The following is a 13584-nucleotide window of genomic DNA, read 5'->3' as shown; positions in this document are numbered from 1 at the left end:
AGCATACGCCATTATGCCCAATTTCATGTGACTCAAACCCAGATCCTCATGAAGTCTAGCCATACACTTTACCAACTGAGCTATATCCCAGAAAATAGATTCTTCCAACCCATTTTCCTTCTGAACACTACTACACAGAATATCTGTTAGTTTGCCATTTATATCTACCTACTAAAATATGTAAATTTTAACTTTTACTATGGATGTCCTAATTCTAAGACAGGTAAGCAAAGTTAAATAAGTTGTCTAGATTTTTTTCACAACTGATTTTAATTAAATGTGTTCATAAAAATTAAAACTATGCAATTCTATCAATGAATCTGTGTCTATCCACTGCCAACATGGAAAAAAATCAAAATTGTCTTTCACCCACATCCTTTCTCGACTGACATTGATACATGTGACAGTAACATGAATTAGTATGATATAAGAAGAAAATCCAGTTTTGTTCACTATGATGAAATATTTACCGCTAATATATACAACTTTTGCCAATGCTACTGACTCAGTAGGATAGCTGGGATCATAAGTAGGACCAAAAACAGGGGAAGGGGTATTTCTCCAACTCAGTGCTACTGCAAAGCGATACTTTCCATGAACAAATGCGTCATAGTTATGAGCTTTTGGAGAAATAATTTGGCCACTGATTTTATTTCCTTCACTCTGATGATATTAACATCACAATTCACACTCCCCGGACTCAGTGCTCTGAATCAAGCAGACTGTCTCTCTCACACAGGCGAGCCTCACCGAATCAGTTGAAGGCATGAGCGGAACAAAGGGCAAAATTTATCTTAGCAAGAAGGGATTTCCTAGCAAAGGCCTTAGGGCTTCACCAGCAGCAGCATCTCTGCCTGCTTGTACAGGAGACGGCTTCTTGGGCTCACACTGTAATTTTAAAAGTCTCCTTGCTTGGGTCTTATATTCCAGTCCTTTCTATCTGATCTCAGACTCACCATACAAGCAGAAGCCAATCCAGTATATATGTATGTGTGTATGTGTATATACATATATGTGTGTGTATGCATATATGAATATATGTAGGTAGGGATAGATGGATTGTGCGTGTATAGGTGTATGTGTGTACCTTTGTACATATGTGCATATATATTTGCATCTTATCACTCCCTTCCCTATGTAAAATTCGAATTAATATTAAATCCATCTCTGAATCACATCATCTTGCTGCTCAAGTCTTTGAATTGGAAGTTGTATTCAGCGAGCTTTAAGATAATGCCAGGCTCAGAAGATATGTGCAAACTGAGCCTTCCCTTCCAGCTGGGATGAGAAGGCAAACTCTCTTCTAGAAGGTGTGCAAAACGGAAGGACAGAGCTGCAGACAGTCGGGAATAAAGGCGATACCGTGACTGGAGATCTGACCATAGAATAGAGGCACAGCCCTGAAGTGGAGGAATCACCATAGAATGGGCTATGGTCATGGAGGCGTGGCCCGGAACATCTATTCATGAGGGAGCTTTAATAAAAAGAACAAGAGGTGTATGCTTTGAAGGCCAAAACGCCAAACCACACTGGCAACAGCTCACCAGTCCCACGGATTAACTGAAAGACCAGCAACACGACAGAGAGCAGAGGGCAGTGCTGGAGACTGCGGGCTCAGAGTAAAAACAAAGGAGGGCGATGTAGGGGAGGCAGGGGCAAAGCCATCAGATGTCTCAGCAAGCTGAGCTCAGAGGATTTGTCTGGTGCAGGGGCCAGGAGACTTCCCCAAGGAATGAACCTCAGGCGCATGTGGGGCATTAGAAGGTCCAGCCGGGAGCAGGAACCGGGCCAGATGGGAGCTGATCCCACTGTGCACATTAGGCCGTGTGGTCTGAGCAGGATAGGGACAGAATCTCTGGATGAGGGAAGAGGAGGGGCAACAGGAGGCATTGGCCAAATGAGACCAGGGCTCTGGCAATGAAGGAGATAAAAGAGGGAGTAACTGAGGAAAGGAGTGTCCAGAGGCCAAAGAAACACACTGGATGAACTCACGCTGCTAGTCCACACACAACCGCACTCACGCTCGCTTTATATTACACACGTCGCTCAATGGAGAAGCTAGAGAAAATAAGTGCACTTATGACTCACGAGAAAAGAAAATCTGCTCCTGGCTTTGCGCTTACAGTTTTCATGCAACAAGGGAAAACCCAAATAGCATCTGATCCAATTTACATAACTTTACATAATTTCATGATTACCGTTCGCCAAAGAAGTTCCAGACCACAGCTCTTCCATTTATTTGCCGCCAGAAAAGACAAGATGGGAAACACTCTGGGCAAGCAGCTTCCCACTCTGCTATCAAAGATCACAAGAAGAGGCTGATGGCTTGTCTCCGCTAGTGTTCGCAATATTCCAAGCTCGCCAATTCTCATACAAAACCTTCTCACAGAATTTTTACCAGAAACCAAATGATGGCTGACACCACCATGCTCGGACCATTTCACAAGACTGGGAATAGTCACCCTTGCCTTCAATCTATACACGTCACCTAATTTAGGATCAGCCACGTTCTCTTCAAATTTGAAATAAAAATGCCACCAGCCAACTTACATGGTTTTTCTAAGGATAGAGTTAAACATTTGGAACTACGAAAGATAGGCACACAGTAAGAAATAGTCTGCTTTGGAAAGCTGAAGCAATAGCTAAGTTCAATCGAGAATCTATTGTACATGCACTGGCCCGAGTTCATTGCCTCCAAACCCACATTTAAAAATATATATCATCCCAACACTAGGGGGTCAGGGCAGGCACGCCACTGACCAGCCAGCCTAGACAAAATCAACCAGCCTCAGGTCAATGAGAGACCCTGTCTCAAAAACCAAGTTGGCTCTTGGCTGAAAAATGACACTTAAGGTTGACTTATGTCCTCCACACTGACATACACATATATGTGGATATGCCTGCACACATACACAAGCACACACAAGCGTGTGCATGCACGCGCACACTGTGCAAGACAATGATAAAGGGAGACTAGTACACAGTAACTGTCAAGAGTCAATACAAACACCAAACAGGGAGTCATAAGAGAAAAGATGAGCTGGGCATAGAGACCCATGCCTGTAATCCCAGCACTCTGAAGGCTGAGTCGAGAGAATCATTAGATTTAGACATGATAAACTGTATAGAAAAAGTACAGCTGTCCAGTGGTGCTCAAAGGGGATTGAATCTGGGACTCTGAATGCATGGATGCTCCATTCTTATGTGAAGTTTCATACAGAGCTATACATGTGCTTTGTAGGCATCTCTAGATTACCTATAACACCTAATGCAATACAGAGAAAATGTAAATAGATGCTATTGTGTACTGTTTAGAGAAAACAAAAGTCTGTAGCCACTCAGAACATGCAAAAATTTTTTTTGTTTTAATATTTTTGATCTGTGTTGAATCTGCATATTTGAAATCCACAGGGAACAGAATGTGTTCATTACTTACTCATAAACGTTTCTGCTTTACATAGGAACCATCAAAACTGCCTCCACTCCTCTGGTCTCCATTGTTTTTCCCCCCAAAAGCTAAAGCACAACTCTGGCTCCGGTTTGTGTTGAAGTCCTTTCATAGATCTCATTCGCCACACTTCTTTGAAGTATTACAGCTGAGACTTGTATTTTTATTTTAAGACAAGGTCTCATGTCGCCCAGGTTGACCTCGGCTTGGCCATGTAACCAAGGCTGGCTTTGAACGCCTGATCTTCCTGCCTCCACCACCTTCCCAAGTGTCATGATTACAGGTATGTGCCACCATGTTAAGTTAAGCAGGACATTTTTGAACTGAGAGAAAGCTTGAGATTGCTGATCCAACAGTTTGCTCCTTGTGGATTGACAGGCCTGCGGTCACATGCATGGAGGATTGTACAAAGACATCTGCCATCTGTTGTCTCCATGTCTGATGCTCAGGCACAAAGAATAAACATATAAGACAAAGATCCAGGGAACAAATGATCATCTAAAGAAGTGGCTGCTGTGGTGACTGCTGCCCTGTAGAATGTAGATTCAACTGTGTCTATATGCCTTCCTATTTTCCTCAGATCCCAAAGATTTAAGCTTTTAATATTATTATTTGAAAATGATTCATTGTTTAAGTCAAAACATACACACACACACACACACACACAAACACACACACACTCACATACATATATGCTTATGATCGTTCACAAGTCAACTCCAGTCTAATCTACACTATGGCATGTGTCTACACAGGCTCTGTGCCTGCTCAAAAAGTCTTTACACCCATGCAAGTTATTTTAAAAGGTCTACTGGGTGCCCACATAGAAGAATTACCTTGCTTTCTGCCAGCATGTCCTTCTTTCACACACCATCTTGAAAAGCTGGCTTTGGAGCCAGGCATGTCAGCACCCACCTGTAATCTCAACACTTAGGAGGCTGAGGCCAGAAAATGGCCACAAGTTCAAAGTCAATGCGATCTACATAGTGAGGTCCAGGGAAGCCTACGCTAGAGCCTAAGACTCTACTTTGAAAAACAAGAAAAGTGAATTTTGACCACAGGATTTTTTTAAAATACAACTATGATTTGTTTATTTACTGTCATATTTATCAAATACATCCTATCATTTCTCATACTTTGGTCTCCATTGTTTTTCCTCCCAAAAGCTAAAGCACAATTCTGGCTCCCGTTTATGTTGGAGCTCTTTCATAGATCATACTATATTGCTTCATAGTCTGTACATAAAATTATTCAATAGCCAATAAGTCTCCCTGCCTCCCTCAACTCCAAATGTTCAATTAGAGAAGAGACTGACCTAGCCAGCACGGTAGGAAAAGTCTGTAATTCTAGTACTCAAGAGACCGATGCAAGAGGATTGTGGGCTTAAGGCCACAATGATCAGTAATTTTTGCTAATAAACAAGATTTTCAAAGGAATAAAAGTGTTTAAGTACCACTAACATTACTAAAATGTCCTTTTAAATCTTGAAATTTTTAAATGAATATTCTCTTGCATGAGAGATGGGTGGGTGGTTAAATGCTTCCTAGAGCTCGGATCTCCAGAATCTATGTAAATATCAGGTAACCATGGCAGCCTGGCCTGTTCACCCCATCCTCAGAATGCAGAGAATCCCCACAGGGTAGCCATATTAGGAAGTTCTGGGTCTGAGTAAGAGAGCCTACGTCATTGAATAAGGTAGAGAAAAGAAATGGAAGATGATTCCCAGTATCACCTTCAGGTCTTCACCTGCCCAGGCACAAACATGCACACACATCCGCTCACATGTGTGCACACCACATATACAAATATACATATGCACGTGCGCACACACACTCACATGCAAATAGAAAAAGAATAAAATAAAAAGGAATAGTCTTATAAAACATCAAATTCTCTTTCCCATGGTCATGGTTAATTAATGGTTGTGGACAAGCGAGTTCTTGTGTCAGGACACTTTAGCGCTGTGTCCCGCCCCGCAGCAACTCTTCCTTTACAACCAACTAGAGTGCTCACTGAGCCAGAGAACTTGGCAGATCTACCCACGAAACATAAGGCCATCTTCGCACTTTCTCCTCACACTTCATGAATAAACATTCCTTTATTCAAATAAGTTATATATGTTAACTAACTCTGGTAAGGGTGATCCCACTTTGAAATGGTAACTACAGCCATTCTGGCGCGCCTGCAGGTGTTTGCAATTCAAATTACAGAAATTTTAATAATGGCAAAAATAAAAATTAGTGACAGGACTCCTAAGGCCCTGTAATTCCAGCACGTTTATTGCAGCAGCCGAAAGCACACATAAATACTTGCCTGTTTAGAAGCCGAGGGCTTTTATTGTCCCTGCATCTTCACAAATATTCACCTGCAATCTCACTCGGGAGCATCCTTCAAAGAATTCAATAGGAGCCATTCAGAGCATCAGTGCACCAACGCTCCCGGGCCCCTGACATTAAGAGGTAATGTTGCGACGTCTGAATACATAACAATGAAAACAGTCATTGGATTAAATGATTTCCGTACATTATCACCATAAACAATAATTATTTGGCAGCTGCCCTTTGCAAGCGTGGTACACACTTATGAATAAATCAAGCCTTATTGATTTACTAAGCCAAAACGCTTTCCATTTTGCTCTGCTAATAGGCGCTCTAATCCCTCGCTGCACTTAGTGAGGCTTTAATGTAGTGCGTCTCTTAATACTTTTAATATGAAAGATTAGCGCTGGTTAGCCCCGGAGCAGGAGCGCTAACTGCACTATCAACGGCCAGTTGTCCACTGAACCCAGTTGTCTTTGAGCATGTCCTTGCTAATGGAGTCCTCTGACTGCTGATGGGAACCACATCATAATGACATGAACTGGGAATGCTGCCCTGCTGATTTCCCTTCCTAACATTTAACATATTTATGAAGTCCTACATTCATTCAAAGTTAAAAGAATGCAGCAGGAATACACAGTCTTTGGGCCCCATCAAACTGGCATCTAAAATAATAAAATCTGGATTCGGGGATGTAGCTCAGTTGGTATAGTGTTTGCTTAGCACAAAGCCCTGGGTTCAGTCGCTAGCACCCCATAAACAACTTGCATCAAACAATGAATCAATCACGTTGCTCTCTTATTGATGCAGAGGCAACTTTAGATAATGAAAAGACCTTGAACCCTGTAACTTCAGTCTGAGGAGGGACCTCCTTTTTCTCCTCCCACGTAACAGTAGGCAAAAGCCCACATCCTCCTCGCTGTCATTGGTTCCCTGATCACTCATTGAAGAATTAGAAACTCCTAGTTATCTAGATTGAAAAGGGGAACTAAACTCCCTAATTATTGATTAAAGGACACTCTACCCAGGAAGTCACAAGCGTATCCTATCCTCGACATGCATGGTTGTTAGTTTTTAATTGTTAACATGCCCCATCTCAAATCACCTAAGGTGAGAGTCGATTGAGGAACTGTCTAGATCAGGTTGGTCTGCAGACATGTCTGTGGGGACTAATCCTGGTGCTAACTGAGGTAGGAAGAGCCATGCTGAATATGAGTGGCTTCATCTCACTTGATGGACCCTGGACTGTGTATGGGTATTGGGAGTAGGCGAGGAAGCGTTAATTCTCTCACTGCTCTTGACTGGGTGTGACGCTTTCAATCCCTGCGTTGACTTCGCCATCCACAATGGACTTCAGCCTGGAATTGTGAACCAAATCAACCCTTTCTTCTCTATGTGGCTTCTGCTAGGAGATCTCGTCACAGCAATGGAAATAAAACCATTGTCCAACAGAGACACAGACATTTTTTCCTGTGCTTTTCATAGATTCCAAAGCCGACATGCATGGATCCTAATTCTAAAACAAACTCCATACCGCATTTATAAAGGAGAAAAGTAAGCACTCACACATTCCTCCTTTAACTACAATCACAGATGCAGGGAGGATGGACCAGATAGCTCCCTGAGATTACAATACAGAAACCCTCACTTCAAAGATAGACTGCTGGAGAGGGTTGAAGGGACTCGGAGCCAAGTTAGTGGTGGATTCTCCTAAGAGGTCAGATCTCTAGTCCAGGACAATGCTCCTTCTTGACTTTGATTCCTGGGACTGTAAGAAGCCTTAGTTGGGCTGAAATAATAGCGCAGTCAGTAAAGTTCTTGCTTTGCAAGCTCAACAAATAAACCAGATCTCCAGAACCCAGGCCTGGCAGCATGGGCTTGTCACCCCAGTATTGGTGAAAGCAGTTTCCCTGGGCTCCCTGGACCAGCCTAGCCTAATCAAAGAGCTCAGGGCCAATTAGACACCCTGTCTAATAAAAAAACAATACAGTGGACAGAGGAAAGACAGCCAAGCTTGTCCTCTAGTCACACACTCACACACTCACACACACACACACACACACACACACACACACACACACACACCCCTCATGTGCACGTACAAGCTTCACATCACCATGGAGCCTCTCAGACAGAAACATTAGGGTCCTGGACTGCTATTTCATATTTTGCAATGCCCTTTAAATTCCACCACAACAAAGATAAAGATCACCCAGTACAGTTGCAGCATTTATAGTATTAACTCACTAAGAAAACCATACAATAAAAATCCCCATTCAAAACACAGATTCCCCCCAGTCCCTGTAGAACAACCGCGGCCTCTGGTTATGAAGCAATAATTACCCCTCCCCCACAGAAATCAATAAAACCTCTTGCCCCATGAACCTGCTATTTCCTGACTTTGTTCTCCAAACTAAAGATTCCCAAGTCATATTGATTGCATAGTAAATTTTTTTAAGTTCTTTACAAGACAGCACTGAAGAAATCCTGAAGCTAACACAGCTCGCTGTTGTTTGAAAAGATTTCTCATCTTTCCATCAAATTAATGGTCTCCCTTTTTCTAGGGTTTTTTCCATTTTTCATTTTCATCTTGTCATTTTAAGGGCATCTCTGTCTTGGCTAATAGCACAGGGTCTGCCGGATACAAATTTGATGGTGTTTCTGAGACTTTGACAACTGCCATATTTTTCTTCCAAGTGAGAGAGGGGACCTGATGAATCAACTGTGCCTTGTCTCCCCCAGGGACAGCGGGGACTGTCCCAAGTGAACCCAGGAGCTCTTAGAGCACTAACATTGGAACACCAGAGCTCTGGAGATGAGGTCACAAAAGCAGCTGTTGTAAAGCACAACCACCAGGCTGGGGAGAGGAAGCAAAATGCTCCAGTGGACAAAGCTGCTTGCTGCCAAAGCTGCCAGCCACGTAGGGAGCGCAGACTCCTGTATGTTGTCCTCTGATCTCCACACACATACATGTGTGTGCACTTGCATACTCTCATACACACACACACACACACACACACACAAAAATAAAATTTTAAAATGTGATTTGTTTTATAAAAAAAAAAGTAGACTGATAGTAGATGGGAATGGAGAATAACTTTAGAGAGATTTAAAAAAACCCAGGCCTTGATAGTAACACTACTTGAAGAATCTTGTGAATATAGTAAAAATCACTGAACTTAGACAGATGACGTTTATAATACATGAATTATGTTTTATAATTATAGAGGGCCAGGGCATAACTCAGTGGTAGAGCGTTTGCTTAATATTCTCAAAGTCCTTGCAACATTAATTATCAATTAAGTTACATTAAACACACACACATAATTGAGATGTGAGCAACACGAAGGTCCCAACAGACGTGTTTGTAAGCACAGATCAGTTCTGACCTCAGGGACCAGTGGGAGAAGAGGAGAAAGGAGGCAAGTAGTTCCAGGCATAGGGCAAAACAGACACAAAGATCCAAAAGGATGCCCTCTCTCTTTCTTCCAAGACAATAAGGGGTCATGATGTCAGCTGAGGTCAAGGTAATGGACTCAACCCCGACAAATGTCACAGAAAAGCAACTCTTAAGCCTCAGCCAATTGGATGACCCCTCTTTAGCAAGCCATCAATTATGAATAACAAAGGGATGAAATAAAAGGCGCAGATCATTCTTCCATATCAGAAAAAAAATCATACTGGAGGTTGGCGTGGGGAGCAAAGGACACAGGAGATGGAAGAGAAGAAGAGAAGTGAGGGAGGGAGAAGGGAAAGGAGATGGGAGAGAGGGAGAGGGAAGGAAGATGGAGAAAGAGAGGGAAAGACATTACTCGAAAGGAAAGGCAGCCATCTGGGTACAGAGATCATGAAATACCCTTGGGAGACAGTAGCAAAGCCATCGGGTACCACCGATGCTATAACCATACAATACAACAGAGATCAGAGTCAAATACTTGATTGAACTCAGCTCTCACAGACCCATAGGAGCTTCTTCAATGCCTTCTTCCCCCAGCAGGAGCCCTCAACTTCAGCACTTCAGGGAGGTTGAACCTGATAATACTTAATTGTGGAGATGTCCCGTGCATTGGAGGAGGCTCAGGGTCTGACTTGGTCTCACTAGGTGTTTGTGGCATCTCTTTCCATCAGTGCCAAAAAAGAGTACTTCAAGACATTGCCAGATGTCTCCTGGGAGAAAACCTGCCCTAATAGGAAACCGTTGTCTTGCAGGGACTAAACTGATCTCCTGTCTATATGAGCCCATACCACTGCCTTGAGTGATGTCAGTTCTCATCAGTTTGGCTTTCTTCCTGTCCCATTACCTCAGTCTGCCCACAGTAAGAAAGGTCAAAATTTAAGTGCAGGGCTAGGATGTGGCTCAGTTGGTAGAGTATTTGCCAGACATGCAGGAAGCCCTGGGTTCAATTCCCAGCATGGCGTAAGTGGGGCAGTAGTGAAAAATGTCTATAATCTTAGCACTGAGAAAGTTGAAGTAGAAGGATCAGACGCAAGGTCATCAGTCTGGGCTACGTAAGACCTTGTCAAAAGCAAAGGACGGGAAGAGAAAAGAAAGCAAAGAAGCAAACTTAGGAAAGAAGTCTATGCAGGTGGTTTGAAGAAGCAGCACAGTGGTTAGGACCATGTACTGCTATAGTGAAGGACCCAAGCTCGGTTCCCAGCACCCAAGTCAGGTGGCTCACAACCCAATCACCTGCAACTCCAGCTCCAGGGGATCCATTGCCCTTTTCTGGGCTCCTAAAATCATGTGCACTCAGCTACACAAAGACATATACACATAATTCAAAATAAATTAATTTTTTTAAAAAAACCACAAGTTTGTTTCAAATGTCAATTCTCTAAAATGGCAGAAAAGTAAAAGCAGGACATCTAATCCCTAAAGAGTAGCGCTCTCTCTCTCTCTCTCTCTCTCTCTCTCTCTCTCTCTCTCTTTCTCTAACACACACACACACACACACACACATCCAGCTTAACTTTATCCCCTACCATCCAAAGACAACCTGAGAATTGGTCTTGAACCTTTTTCTTCCTACATGATCCAACTGATTGAAGATCAATACCATTTCTAGTAAACAAAGTTCCACTGTCACCTACCCCACAACATCCACAAGATAATAAACCACCACCCACACCACAGCATCCACAAGATAATAAACCACCACCCACCCCACAGAATCCACAAGATAATAAACCACCATTTACCCCACAGCATCCACAAGATAGTAAACCACCATTTACCCCACAGCATCTACAAGATAGTAAACCACCACCTACCCCCACAACATCCATTAGATAATAATGCCCAGATGTTTTAAAGAACTAAGAAACCTTTGCACTAAACAGATTCACAATTTTCTAGACGATTCTCTCTGTCCCTTCAGCAAGGACAGGAATCATGAAGAGCAACCTTTTGGATATCAAAGCCTTCTATATGTGAGCTCACCATCCGGGGGCATCAACACCTTGTTGTTCTGTGTGCACCACCCCACGGGGTGTAGATCTGCTATGATCACATCACACCAGAAGTCAGCCCTTCGGTCTTCCCCATAACCACAGTAACGCAGAAGAAGCAGCTGTCCGCAGGTGGTGATGATTGTGGCCACCCAGTAAGTGTCTGGATTGTTCTTATTGGCCACCTCCAACTTCATTCCCGGCTGGAAGTTACTCTGAATGCTGATTTCCACCTTGAGATATCAGAAACACAAGAAAACCATTATCACACTAGCCATGTGCCTCAAAGGATTTTAAGAACTAGTAAAGCATATGGCATTTTAAAACAGTACTTCTGCTGCCCTAACATAGGCATGCATTTAAGACAAATGGAACATGAGCCTCCAATGCAAGGCTAAGTCCTCTGCCACATTCAAAGGAAAGATAAAGTGGATTTTCATGACAAATTTTGTTTCACCCATTAAATTCAACAGTTGGTCATTTCAGTATGAAACCAATATTACAAAAAGTGGATGAGCCAGGAATGGTGGTACACACCCTTCATTCCAATAGTCCAGAGGCCAAGGTATAAATACCCTAAATTTAGGTCAACCTGGTTACACAAATAGACTCTGTCTCAAAAACACCAAGGGGGATGAAAGTGTTCCTCAGTTGGCAGGATGCTTGCCCAGAAGTTCTGAGTCTGAGCCCCAGCACTACACCATTGAAAAAGAAAGATGGGGGGATGGGGAGAAAGAGGAAGGGAGGGAGAGAGGAAGGGAGGGAGGAAAGGAGGAAGGGAGGGAGGGAGGGAGGGAGGAAGGGAGGGAGGGAGGGAAGGAGGAAGAAAAAGGAGAAAGAAAGAGAAAAAACAAGCAGGAGACAGATGAATCAGAAGTTCAAGGTCATTCTTGGCTACATGAAAAGTTTGAGACTAGACTGGGCTACATGGGAGCCTATATTTAAAAAAAAAACAGTGAGGGCTAGTGTTTTTGAACAAAGGCCCCCAAAGGCCCCCAAGATCCTGAGTTCAATGAACAACATATCTCAATCGCAGCTACACATTCTCCAAGTGATTCAGTTTTTCTGTGTCCCAGGAGCCACCACTGGGATGAAAAACAAAAATTAAAAAAAAAAAAAAAAATCTTCGCAGCCTGGAGGTCTCAGCGTTCCCCAGCCAGGAAGGCAATGGGACCATGAACTGCAATCTGGGAGACTGAGGCCACGTTTCCTCTCAGTCCTGCCCACAGGACCGTCTACACCTGGAAGGGTAGACGCCTGCATCAGCCTTCAGAAATACAGGCATCCTGAAGAATGAGCGCATGTTCATCAAGGCCTCCGCCGTTGGGTGGCATCTACTTCAACTGAAAGGGACACGAGAGAAGTGATGAATCAGAGAACGGAAGTGACTCATTCCTGAAGACACGGCTTCACCATGTTGTCGGCCAATCATCCTTCTTTCCCAAACTGCCTTAAGGAAACCACCAGGCCATCGCAGTATCTTGTCGGCCTGGCTTCTGGAGGGTCATGATCCTGACGGTAAAAGCCAGAGGGGCATTGCTTCGGCTGTGCTCAAAAACGTAGCCCCTGGCGTCACGACGTGGCTACAACCATGATCACATTAAACCATAGCTTGAGGAACACAGGGAAGAAAAGTGGGGTGCAATCTTACAAATTTAATAAAAAAAAAAAAAAAAAGAACATTTCACTTCCGAGAAGAACTTGGTGTAGCTCTCTTGTAGCTCTCAGCTAAGGAGCCAAAAAGAAGCTTAAGAAGGTGGAGTTGCTGCTGGGGTTGCGTGATGAGAAAACAGATCTCTCTGAAGTAAAATTTTATTTGCTGAAACAATTGCCATGCATAAGAGCTTGGGTTTGGAGAACATCATCTTCTCTATGCTAGAGCTTTAGAAACAAGAGCTTGCACCTAAGAATAATCTGCCAAGAACTTGTGTTCCTTTTTCCTGGTGTTTGTCTGCCGGTGGACATGCTAGCCAAATACACACAGATATTATTAAGGAGAATGACCTTTGTGAGACAAACCTTTTCAGAATATCTACCGTGATTCCTCCCACCCGATTTATCGTTCCTCCAAAGCCTCTAAAACTCTAGTGTAGCTTTTCAGAATTAAAATATGAACCTTTAAAAAAAAAATCTCAAGTAGCTCAGGCTCGCCTTGAGATGCCTATATAGCCTGAGACTGAACTGCTAATCCTCCTGCCGCCACCCACCCAGTGCTGGAATTACACATATGCACCACAACATCCAATTTTAAGCTGTGATGGGGATCAAACCCAGGGTTTCATGCTATTCGGAAAGCACTCAACTGAGACAAGTCCCCAGCCCCAAATGTCACCTCATCATAAAGAAAAAAAATACACAGTCACTACACCT

The 13584-nt window shown here is 43.2% G+C and overlaps 1 protein-coding gene across 3 annotated transcripts in view; it reads right to left on the bottom strand.

Annotated features, from left to right (window-relative positions):
• The window catches only part of Sfmbt2 (Scm like with four mbt domains 2), a 179664-nt gene that overhangs the window by 134151 nt on the left and 31929 nt on the right, over positions 1–13584 (bottom strand). For all 3 annotated transcript variants that reach the window (XM_038333304.2, XM_038333306.2, XM_038333307.2), the window contains exon 4: positions 11207–11447. In XM_038333304.2, coding sequence (XP_038189232.1) covers positions 11207–11447 — 241 coding nt within the window. The remainder of the gene's footprint in view (positions 1–11206; positions 11448–13584) is intronic.

The sequence above is a fragment of the Arvicola amphibius genome, chromosome 6, assembly GCF_903992535.2.
Source record: "Arvicola amphibius chromosome 6, mArvAmp1.2, whole genome shotgun sequence".
NCBI classification, from domain to species: Eukaryota; Metazoa; Chordata; class Mammalia; order Rodentia; family Cricetidae; genus Arvicola; species Arvicola amphibius.
This window is presented reverse-complemented; position numbering and strand designations above follow the sequence as displayed.